General features: G+C 39.8%; 1 protein-coding gene across 1 annotated transcript; it reads right to left on the reverse strand.

The window, feature by feature from the left end:
• Positions 1 to 3,783: 3,783 nt before the first annotated feature.
• On the reverse strand, positions 3,784 to 8,826 carry p2ry12 (purinergic receptor P2Y12). Its single transcript, XM_077197332.1, has 2 exons — positions 8,692 to 8,826; positions 3,784 to 5,445 (listed from the first exon to the last, which is right to left on the reverse strand). The coding sequence occupies exons 1-2, from the start codon at positions 8,817 to 8,819 to the stop codon at positions 4,368 to 4,370; spliced, it is 1,206 nt and encodes a 401-aa protein (XP_077053447.1). The 5' UTR covers positions 8,820 to 8,826; the 3' UTR covers positions 3,784 to 4,367.
• Between the last annotated feature and the right edge of the window lie 3,041 nt (positions 8,827 to 11,867).

Here is an 11,867-nt window from a genome sequence, read left to right on the forward strand (position 1 = left end):
GCGTAGGTTACTTCTATTGAGAAACGGCCAGACTGTGCTCCAAACCGTGTAGCGCTGCGTGTGTGTGTGTGTGTGTGTGTGTGTGTGTGTGTGTGTGTGTGTGTGTGTGCCTCATGAACCGCGTTCTCCGATAATTCATTAAAGCGCATGCTGACGCAGCCGGCCAAATGTGATTAGAAATGCTTTTTACTAAATATTGTTTTCTTAACAATACATGTGTAACGCAAGTAACTTAATTTTATTGACATCAGTAACTGTAATCAAATTACATACATTTAAAATGTAATGAGTTACATTAAGTTACCACGAAAAGTAATTAGAATACAGTAACCCAAGTTATACCCAACTCTGGTAATAACACATTCTCATGTGGTATATTACAAAACAGTGTCCTACTGTAATGTGAGTTAATGGGGACTAAGTTTAAAATATAACCCATTCATATGCATAATGTATAAAGAATTGAAAGCATAAAGGAAGAGCCAAAACTGTTAGATTATGCAAAATATATGGTTTATTAATATTGCAGATCACAAGTAGGCCTAAGGTCTTGGAGAATGTTTATTGCTAAATTGAAATATTCATCAGGTTTGAACAATACTTAAATTATTGTGATAAAGATTACAAGAGCGGCTCCATTGTGAACAACTGCACATCTTTGACTGTTTCGTTATTTCTGTTATATATAAAACTTACAGCAGTACTGCCAGCTGGACCACGGCGTGCTACTTTAACATTTACTGTATATGTGAGTTTTATTTCTGTATTGTTTTTCACAATCCAATTATTAAACTATACAAACATTCACACAGTGCAAAAAACACGGGCAACAGCGGCTGGCAAAAACTCCCTATTGAACGAAACCAAGACTCGGGATGTTAAATTCATCCTGCTTTCACTGACCAACTGAAAATACTCTCCAAGAATGACATGCTTAACTTTCTCTTACTATTATCTACCATTTGAACATCGCTGTACAATTGTGCACAACATTATAAAATATAAGATTTTACTAATAAAACAAGAATTTCTGAACATTTTTGCACAATTATCCTTTCTTTTTTTTATCCCTGCATGGTACAACCAGTTTTTGCATAATACATAATACAGAGAAAGACGAAGAAATGATTGTTCGTGTGGTTCCTCTTTGGTTGAACATTATGTGGCAATGCCAGAGATGTGGGTTTATTAAGTGTGCGTTATCTGCAACAGACATGTAGAAGGAAACAAGTGAATGGAATTGCTTCATCTTCATAATGTAGGATTCAGACGGGTCAGGGTTAGTGGCATCTGTCAATGAAGGAGGATCTCCAGGTTTAGACTGGTGTCTTCAGTTTTGATGATCATGGAGAAAGATGTGTTTTTCTTCTGAAGACATATCTTCAACAAGACATACAATTCTAACTATTAACTATGCTTTTATCAAAAGCAACTTACAAGCGATTTATCATGAGCAAAAATACTCATAGTTCACAATGCCAAATGTAAAGAAAAGTGAGTTTGTTCCTGGTCATGGTTCCTGTAGCGCAGTTAATGGTGTCAGCAGATCGGTTGGAGATTGGCAAACCTCACTCCACCAAAGAGGAACACAGGGTTGCCGTGAGTCTTTAAAAACATCTTCTTGAAGATTTTAGGCCATAAAAAAGTGCACTAATATTATTTAAAAAAATCTTTATTATCAATGAATTTATTATTTGCAGACTTCTGTTGCTGTAGATGACTGCAGATTCACGCTGCTGTGTTTAAAGGCCGTCAGGCTAGACTTTCCTCCACTGGATTTCACTGACCGCATATGAATGCGGGAGACCACAGCAGTTTCACATCGCTGTATCGGACACTTTGGGGAATTCTGCCCTGGCCGTTCAGCTGACGTGATGTTTCACATTTTCAATCAATTTATTTGTGCCATTTATTAATTGACGTGTGGTGCTCTGAAGATTTTGTGAAGGCTTAACTGCAGCTTTAAGACTTTGAGCAAAGCTTTTCCAGTCACACTTACCTTAGGAAACCTGCTTCATGTTCTTCACACTAGACACATCTGCCCTCAATTCCCTGCATTATTGAGTCGGTAGCATATGTGATGAATATAGTATCAAAATGAATAACACGTGCAAGCACACTTATCAATGAACTTGATACAATGTAGAAGAAATGTTTTATCCATGCCTTTCAACTTGCGTGTGCAAAATTCAAAATTGAATGAATGTGTAGCAATTTGTACAAATAGAGACATTTTTGTGAATACAAATGTTTTCTTTTGTATTAGTGTATCATAATTTGTGCATGCAACAAAGAAGATGTGCATGTGTGGATCAGATGACACGCGTGCATTCATTGAGTTCTTTTCTGAGTCGATCTCATTTGATTCATTTGGATTTTGAGACTTTCTTTTCCCTGTTTTTAAGCATTTCACAACCAACACACAAACAACTACAAATGAATAGGTCTGGTGCTAATTATTAATGTGTGCACAACTACCCATTTATTTGACAAATTCACAAATGTGCGTCGCTACATTTAAACTAATACAATACAACTTGTGTGCGCAAAATCCAGAATCACATGAATGTGCAGCATTTTGTACAAATAGAGACATAGTTGTTAATACAAAACCTCAATTTTGTATTAATGTAGGCCAGAATTTGTGCATGCAACAAGTAAGATGTGCATTTGTGGATGAGGTGACACGCGTGCATTCATTGACTCGTTTCTGAGTCGATCCTATTTGATTCATTTGGATTTTGAGACTGTTAAAGTGTATCGGCTACTGAGTTTTAATATCACCGTCTTACTGCATCCACAAATGCACATCTTACTTGTTGCATGCACAAATTCTGGCCTACATTAATACAAAATTGAGGTTTTGTATTAACAACTATGTCTCTATTTGTACAAAATGCTGCACATTGATGTGATTTTGAATTTTGCACACACAAGTTGAAAGGCATGGATAAAACATTTCTGCAACAATTATCAAGTTCATTGATAAGTGTGCTTGCACGTGTTAATCATTTTGACACTATATTCATCCCATATTAGCATGACATGTTCTGTGCATGATGGCGGTGTCAGACATGTTGGAGTGAGAGAAACAGATGCTCCACTTCTCTTTCTGTTCTGAGGTGAAGATGCAGGGAATATAATTCAAATTAACAATGGCGTTCCTGTGCCCATCTGTGTCTCTACAAGTCTGTGGAACACGCTTCATGTGCTGTAAAAACTACTCTGAGCATGTTAAAGGGTTCGTTCACTCCGAAGTGGACATTTTAGATATTTTCATTTTTCATAATAGCTTCTTTTGTCTTCCAGAGAAGAAATAAATCCATAAAAGTTTGGAACAACATGAGGGTAAATGATGACAGAATTTTTTTTAAAATTAATTTATCATTTTAAATGTATTTCTTTTTTTTCTCTGAATGAATTGCACAAGTTATTTTATTCCATTTAGCCTCTAATAATCTCAGTGGTCATGGATGTCCTACATAAAATTTTACAATTTTTGTTTGATAAATATGTTATTTATGTGTGTATAAAGGCCTGTATTTATGATTTAATATAATTCTTCCATAGCCTTACTTTATTTTGAAATGTATTTTGTGTGCGTTTGTTCTGGTGTAGAAATATGGTCTTACTTTTATTAGTTTAGGTCTTAAAAACATTACATTTTATGTTAAAGTGTGCAACAACCCTCGAACAGACAGTTTGGGAAGCACAAGATGGAGAAAAACAGTGATGTGTTGCAAATGGTTTACAATAAATCTCAGCATTTTGCCATAGTCATGGTTTTGTTTTTAAAGAAGTAGTTTTTTTTATTTATTACAAATACATGTCAAATATTGACTTCACAATGACCTGGAGTTGGAAATTACAGATGTAGTACCATTGAGCTGAGAACCAAAATGATTATCGGTGTCTTCATTACAGTAATGTCTTTAAACATGACCTGTAATAGTGTGATATCCACAATACTTGGATTCATCTCCATAAAAATGTTAGTACTTTTGCATGTCTGGATGCCTGGCACTAAAGGTTTGTCAGTGACAACAAATACTCAAAATACTATGCATCCCACGCCTTTATAAGTTAGTAAGGATCAGAGGCACTTCTGCTACGAGCACATGACATTGATGGACATGTACGTTTATCTTAACAAGAGATCACTCCTGACATCCTTTCATCCGCTAGCCAATCACGGCATGTGAAACCTCTTGATTTGAGTCAAGGTTGAGGTAATTGGGCTCTTGAAAGAGAGTGAACGTTGTTAAAAGATGTTGTTAAATGTTTGATTCATCATGTAGCATATTGCAGTTACAGTTTAAATGGAAGAGTCGAAGTGTGGAACGACGCTCATATGTGCGTGTTGTCCATCATATGTGTGTGTTGTCCACAGGAGCGCTGGAGGAGTCTGTCCCGAGATCCCCACAGCGGCCGGGAGACAGACGCAGGGTGTTGAACAGGGATGTGCGGAACGACTTGCAGAGGAAGAAGTAGATGAGAGGATCCAGCACTGAGTTGAGGGAGGAGAGCCACAGCGTGCTCTCCTTCAGCTGGAAGAACAACAGCTTCTGCTGGCAGTTGAACATCTGTCCTCGCGTCTGGCTAATAGTGTACGGCACTCGGACAAAGTGGAAGGGAACAAAGCACACGAAGAAGACGGCCAACACCAGGAACACGTTTGCTTGGATGCTGGTCTTGTTGAGCGGTCTGTGGGGAACGTCCGCTCCTCGCCTCGCCTCGTGCTGAGCTCGCGTGCGAGCGTACGACTTGTAGAGCTCCTTCGAGATGAGCGTGTAACATATGATCACGACTACAAGGTTTCCCCAGAAGATCACCTGGCACACGTGGTTGACCACCTCATGCCACTTCAGCCCCAGCTCGGTCTTGAGGTCGCTGCATTTGAAGCGGCCCGAAGTCTTGGGCCGGCTCGTCAGGATGACGTTGGGCAGCACAAGAGCCAGCAGAGACGTCCATATGAGGGCCGAGAGCAGCTTTCTGTGGAGCAGGCGTCTACGGCTGGTGCCTACGAAGGGCCACATGGTCTTTCTGCAGCGGTCGATGCTGATCAGCCCGAAGAACAAGATGCTGATGTACATGGTGAGGTAGAACAGCACGGATGACACGCGGCACACAAACACACGCACGCCGACGGATGCTAGGTTAGCATCGGCGAGGATCTTAAAGGGGAAGGTGAGGGTCATGATGATATCAGCCACAACGATGTTCTTCAGATAGATGATGAAGTGAGATTTACTGGGGATTCGGAGGAACACCCACGCTGCCAGTCCGTTGAGAGAAGCGCCCAAGATGAAGAGGATGGAGTAGAGGACCGGGAACACGGTGGTCTTCAGAGCGCCCTCGCGGGAACAGGCCTCCTGAGACTGGTTCCCGGAGGAAGTGTCCGTGACTTCTGCCAGCGCCGTCACCAGCTCCACGGCTGTGTGATTCCTGTCGCAGAAAATACACACCGGCTACATTCAGAATGGCACAGTACCGTTATGGACAGGTGAAACTCAAAAAATTTGAATATCGTGCAAAAGTTATAATTTAAATGAGCTTATGAAAACCCCACATTCAAAATCTCAGAAAATTTGAATATTACATGAAATCAATAAAAAAAAGGGATTTTCCCTTTAATACAGAAATGTCGGCCCTCTGAAAAGTATAATCATGCATATGTATATAGTTATATATACTAAATATATTTGTTTCACCTTTTAATTTGAATTACAGAAATACATGAACTGTTGCACGATATTCAATTTTTTTTTAAGTTTCACATGTTTGTGACTACAATTGGCCACAATCGTTTTTTTTCTTTTCTTATCGAATCATAAGTGTATAATACAAATAACATATCATAGAATTATCTTAATACTAATGGCGCTTTTCCACTGCATGGTACGGTACGGTTCGGTTCGGTACGGCACGCTTTGGCGCTTTTCCACTGCATGGTACGGTACGGTACGACTCGCTTTAAATGGTACCACCTCTGTTGAGGTTCCAAGCTTACCGTACCGATACTAAAATTAGACGTGAAAGCACTGCAGATCACTGATTGGTCAGACAGACAGAATCGTCACTACCAGCGTCATTGTATTTGCGAGACATCAAACCCGCTAGATTTAAATAGCCAGTAACAGCCTCCAATGTTTTAAAACTACTTGCTTGACTTGCTTGAAGAAAAAAAACTTCCAAAAAAGAAATGGCTGAATCGTGGTCAGTGGACGAGAAGCGCAGACGTTCCTCTTGTTAGTTGCCGAGGAGCGGATAAACTATAACGATCAGTCATAATCCCACCCACTTTGAAGCGGTACTAACTGCAGTGGAAAAGGAACCGAGCTAAAGCGAACCGAGCCGAACCGTGCCGCGTCGAACCGTACTGAGCCGTACCATGCAGTGGAAAAGCGAAGCGAGCCGTACCGTGCCGCGCCGAGCCGAAGCGTACTGAGCCGTACCACGCAGTGGAAAACCGAAGCGAGCCGAACCGTGCTGCGCCGAGCCGAACCGTACTGAGCCGTACCATGCAGTGGAAAAGCGAAGCGAGCTGAACCGTGCCGCGCCGAGCCGAAGCGTACTGAGCCGTACCACGCAGTGGAAAAGCGAAGCGAGCCGAACCGTGCCGCGCCGAGCCGAACCGTACTGAGCCGTACCACGCAGTGGAAAAGCGAAGCGAGCCGAACCGTGCCACGCCGAGCCGAACCGTACTGAGCCGTACCATGCAGTGGAAAAGCGAAGCGAGCCGAACCGTGCCGCGCCGAGCCGAAGCGTACTGAGCCGTACCACGCAGTGGAAAAGCGAAGCGAGCCGAACCGTGCCGCGCCGAGCCGAACCGTACTGAGCCGTACCACGCAGTGGAAAAGCGAAGCGAGCCGAACCGTGCCACGCCGAGCCGAACCGTACTGAGCCGTACCACGCAGTGGAAAAGCGAAGCGAGCCGAACCGTGCCACGCCGAGCCGAACCGTACTGAGCCGTACCACGCAGTGGAAAAGCGAAGCGAGCCGAACCGTGCCGCGCCGAGCCGAACCGTACTGAGCCGTACCGAGTCGTACCATGCAGTGGAAAAGCGCCATAAGTGTCTTTAGCTACTATGTACTACATTTAACCCTTGAAAACCCTGTCACACCGTTTGTGTTCCTGGTCAAAAATGACCGGCCTCTTAAAAACTGCTTGTAAATCGCTTATTCTAAATTAAAAACCAAATATCAGATTCAATCTTTTTGTCAACTTGTTTTCTTTCAATTAGGGCAGGTTTGGTTTTTATTTTTGAAACTGATTGATCGTAGGCCTAATTGATCTGAGGATAAAGTTCATCTCTGTGAAAAAGAAAGCTTGTAATACTTAAAATAGTTTGTTTGTGTACATGAACGTGTGTGTGTGTGTGTGTGTGTGTGTGTGTGTGTGTGTGTGTGTGTGTGTGTGTGTGTGTGTGTGTGTGTGTGTGTGTGTGTGTGTATGCATGTATCCACACGTGCACAGGTCCGAGGTCTTTATCTTTGCAAGCACACATGAACACATGAACATGCTCCTGAACACTAAATGACTCTCTGATTTTTAACGGATGGTCATTTTTGACCAATATAAGCTCAATTAGGCCTACAAGCAGTGTGACTTTCTGCCATTTTTAGAAAATAAAAACATTTTTAAAACAATCTTCCTGGTTAAACATTAAAGCACACTAGTGTGATCAATTGTACAGAATATTTGTAAATATTATTAAATGTGGCCAAAATTACCCACAAATAATTATTTTTTTGGTCAAAAATTAATAAGTGCATAAGTTCAAATCAAGGAGGCCTATGATCAATCAAATACAAAAAGAAATACAAAAACAGTCCTAATTGAAAGAAAACAAGATGTTAAAAAGACTGAGTCCAATTTTCGGTGATAATATAGAGTATTGAGAGATTTATAAGCAATTTTTGAAGGCTGGTCATTATTGACCAGGAACACCACAAGTGAAACAAAATGGGTAGAAAACAATTTACAAGAAATTACAATCATTCTCAAATGTTGGGGCAGTAGTTATACCCTGGTTGAGTAAAGTCAGTCAGTGTTAGTGCAATGCTATAACGGTAATTAGCATTTTTGGGGAAAAGAATATCCTCTCCAGGTCAAAATGACCTGAACAAAACATTAAGTAAATAATTTAATAAAAGTCGATTTTTGTGTGGATACATGTTACTACATTTACTATTTGTAAAAAAAAAAAAATACCAGCACATAATTACATATATAATGATCAATGATATTTCTTCCTATCTTCTCTTACACCGTAACCCACTCAAGCTCTGACCCGTCTCTCACACTATTGCAATGCAACAGGAACACAATTAATACATTGTACTTAAGATTTTTTTCATTGTAGTTAAAGACACCTAATATACAGTGTGATTGATTTTTTTTTAATAGAAATTATTTTTTTTAATTAATTATTTAAAATATAACTTTCAATATTAACAATCTAACTTTCAATATTAACATTTAAAGGTAACCAATAATTGTAATGATTTCCTTTTATAAAAATAACATTTAGAGTAGTGGAGGGTGAGAGATAGATTAATATAAGTAAAGATAGCAAAACTCAATTACACACTGTAAGACATTTTGTGATGGTCCACTGAATGTATTATTATTTGCTTGTTTTGTAAATCCCTTAAGTGTCAGAGTATTATGCAAAATGTAACACGTACCTCAACATGACTCCAATGTGATGAGTTTTCCTTGAGATCGGTCTTAAAGACACTTTATTTTTTGGACCTTTCTGAAAGGAAACGAATCTTACTCTCTCCCTTCTGCTTTTTGTTTCCTGATATACCATGCAGACACAAGAGGAAGTGTAAAACAGTCTGAAATCCGCTATTATGTCAACTATGTTTTAGTTCAACACTGTTTGTGCTGACCAAGCCAAAAAGATCATGCATCAGAGTTTGTGACCCTAAAACCACTGAACATACAAATAGACCTTGAATTTAATGTATTTAAATTGTGTCAATGTTCATTTTCAAACATTTAGTGTTTTTCTCAATCGTTTCTCATTTAGAGTTTTTTCCTAAATGTTGTTTCAAAGCAGCTTTACAGAAGATTCGGTCTTAAACACACAGTGAGGAACCAGACTCTTCTTGAGCGCACACATCGTCCCCTGGTATTACAATGAATGTACATACTAAATATTATCTGTTATACAAGTCATGTTGGCTGGATTAAATTATCAGTTCTCACTGCACATATTGGGTGCTTTCTTTAACGTAAGGCTTAAACGGTTAGTTCACCCAAAAATTGTAATCATCCCATAATTCATCACCATCAAGCTATCCTAGGTAAACAGGAGACTACAGCAAATGTGTTTCGTGTGATACTGTTTGCTCCAAAATATAAAATCACAGCATTTCTGTATTTACAGACATGTATTTAGAATCCAGCTATATATAAACTCAGTAAAAAAAAAAAAAAAAAAAAAACCCTAGAACCAGCAAAATGTTTTAACATGTAAGTATTTGCATGACCATTAAAAGTATGGTGGCCAAAAGAGCTCAATGTGCTGTAAATGAAGAAAATGCATGCAAATATGAAAAACACCAGCAAATTAAGAAAACATCTTCATCAGTTTGACAACACATGTGCTGCAAATACTCACAACTAAGGAATTCAGGCCCAACTACTTCTACTAGAATACAATGAATAATTAAACTTTAAGAGGATCATCTCTCTGACATCACACAGAGAATGACTGAAACTAAATTTGCTCTGGTAAGGAATAGAAACATGAGTACTGTACAAAATGTTTAATCTTTATTCATTCAAATCTCTTAAAAAAAACAAGCATACCAGGAAGCCATAAGCTCTGACCATAAAATGTTTCACAAAAAAAAAAAGCAACCGCACAGTCACTTGTCAGCGGAGATAACAAAAATACAATGACATGACACTTTAAAATAGAACAATATGTAGGGCTGAGGGCTAAAGGACGAGGAATACAACCAGTCAGTTCTGAGAAAAAGCTTCTAGTGTGATAGCCATGATGTGAATGTTATGAGGATGCAGGAGGTGAACCCAAATGCAGACAGAGTGCGATGAACACAAGGTTTATTGGTAACAAACAAGAAAACAAAACCCACGAGGGGGCAAAATACGGACAGAACAGGGAAACTTAGACTGACAAGACTAGACTATGACTGTACGAAAACAAACTATACTACTAATGAAATGTTCACAACGACACGACCTTCCACCAAGTACTCACAGGTAAGATAAGCTGCTGCTCTCCATGTTTTTCCATCGTTTCTGGTCGTGTTCATATGTAAATTTCGTGAGCTTATTTCGTCCATTAGATCGAAAGATCTGAAAAAGCCTATAGATTTACCCCGCCATAGACCCTCCCCTCGAAGAAATCAGGACAGAAGTGGTTGAAAGTGGACAAAAGAGACGGGAATGTGTCTCCCTCGTCTACTTGTGATCAGACCAACCTAAACACATCCTAATAAATCTCATTCACGAGTTCACACTTACATCAATTAAACAGAGTAAAGATTATGCGTGCTGTCCGGGGGGAGCTTGGAGTTTTGCCCAAACCTAGATACTCCCCCGTTGTTGTAAGTGTATTTATGACTAGAAGTGTGGAGATGGGGTGGTGGAATGATACACACATTGTTTGACACAATGAACCGACACAGGACAGCAAACACAAGGGGATTAAATAGGGAACACTAATGACGAGGACAGGTGAAACTGACTAGACAATAATGACAAGACGAGGATAACAAGGGGGCGGGGTTACGTAACGAGACAACACAAGCACATGGCCCAAGCAAAAGGCTATGTGCTTGTACACAAAACATGGGTCTGTCATGATTCTGCCACAAGACCAGAGAAATCAAAAGACATGATGGCAGAATCATGACAGTGAATAAAAGCTTTTTAACTTTTTTGGACTGTATTTTTTATTCTAAAAGTATATTTTTGAAACCTAACTGTCACAGGGTAACATGGACTGAACACGCACACGCATATACACTGGCGTCATGTTAATACAGCCTGTTTGTCTGCACTGACAATTATGTACATGGACTTGTGTAGCATTTGATGGTATTGTGTGTTTTAAGCCTGGCATGTTGTGGTGTATTATGTCCTGTATGTTGGTATTACCTGGTTTGCGTGAGTTGTGTGGGGAATCGGTGGCTGTCATGTCAGCGCATGTGATAGTGTAATAGGATTGTTGTTTTGTGTACAGAATTAAATCACCCCACCACTATTAGTTGGTTTATATGGTTTATTAAGTACAGCGTTAAAAATTATACAAATATACTTACCACATTTGATGAGTCATTTGCCAAACCTGTTCAGTTTAAAATCCGGTTTATTTATACATGGTGTTCGCGCCATCTCGGTAGCGCGTCCGTGTGCGTGACGTCATCGGGGGTTCCATCCATCATAGCTGTATAAAATAAATGTTTTATGAGTTATTTGTTTGTTTGTTATTATTATTTATATATGTGATTTATTTGAACTGCATTTACCTTTCAAGTGGTACGTCCCAGGAGGAGTCTCCAGAAATCTAGTACTTGAGAGAAATGCTGGTTGCGTCATGTGATTGCACGTGCAGGTCAGATTCTGTCTTGTGGATGCAGTTTATTTGACCATGTGTTTGGTGCTGTTTATGTTTTGTTGCATTTAAGTTTTTGTTTTGTTTTTTCCCACAATTATTGGGTGACTGTCATCGTGTGGCAAATAAAAAGCATTCTTGAACCAGACCAACGGCTTCCTCTGTCACTTGGGCCTCCACCCGCTACTGCTATCTTAACACCAACCAAAGAGCTTCTGGGATGACTTCCCAAGGTCCTTCCAGTTGTAGCTTTCCAAGATGCTTTCT

The sequence above is a fragment of the Siphateles boraxobius genome, unplaced genomic scaffold, assembly GCF_051911475.1.
Source record: "Siphateles boraxobius isolate OS27281-9 unplaced genomic scaffold, OSU_SipBor_1 39, whole genome shotgun sequence".
Lineage (NCBI taxonomy): Eukaryota > Metazoa > Chordata > Actinopteri > Cypriniformes > Leuciscidae > Siphateles > Siphateles boraxobius.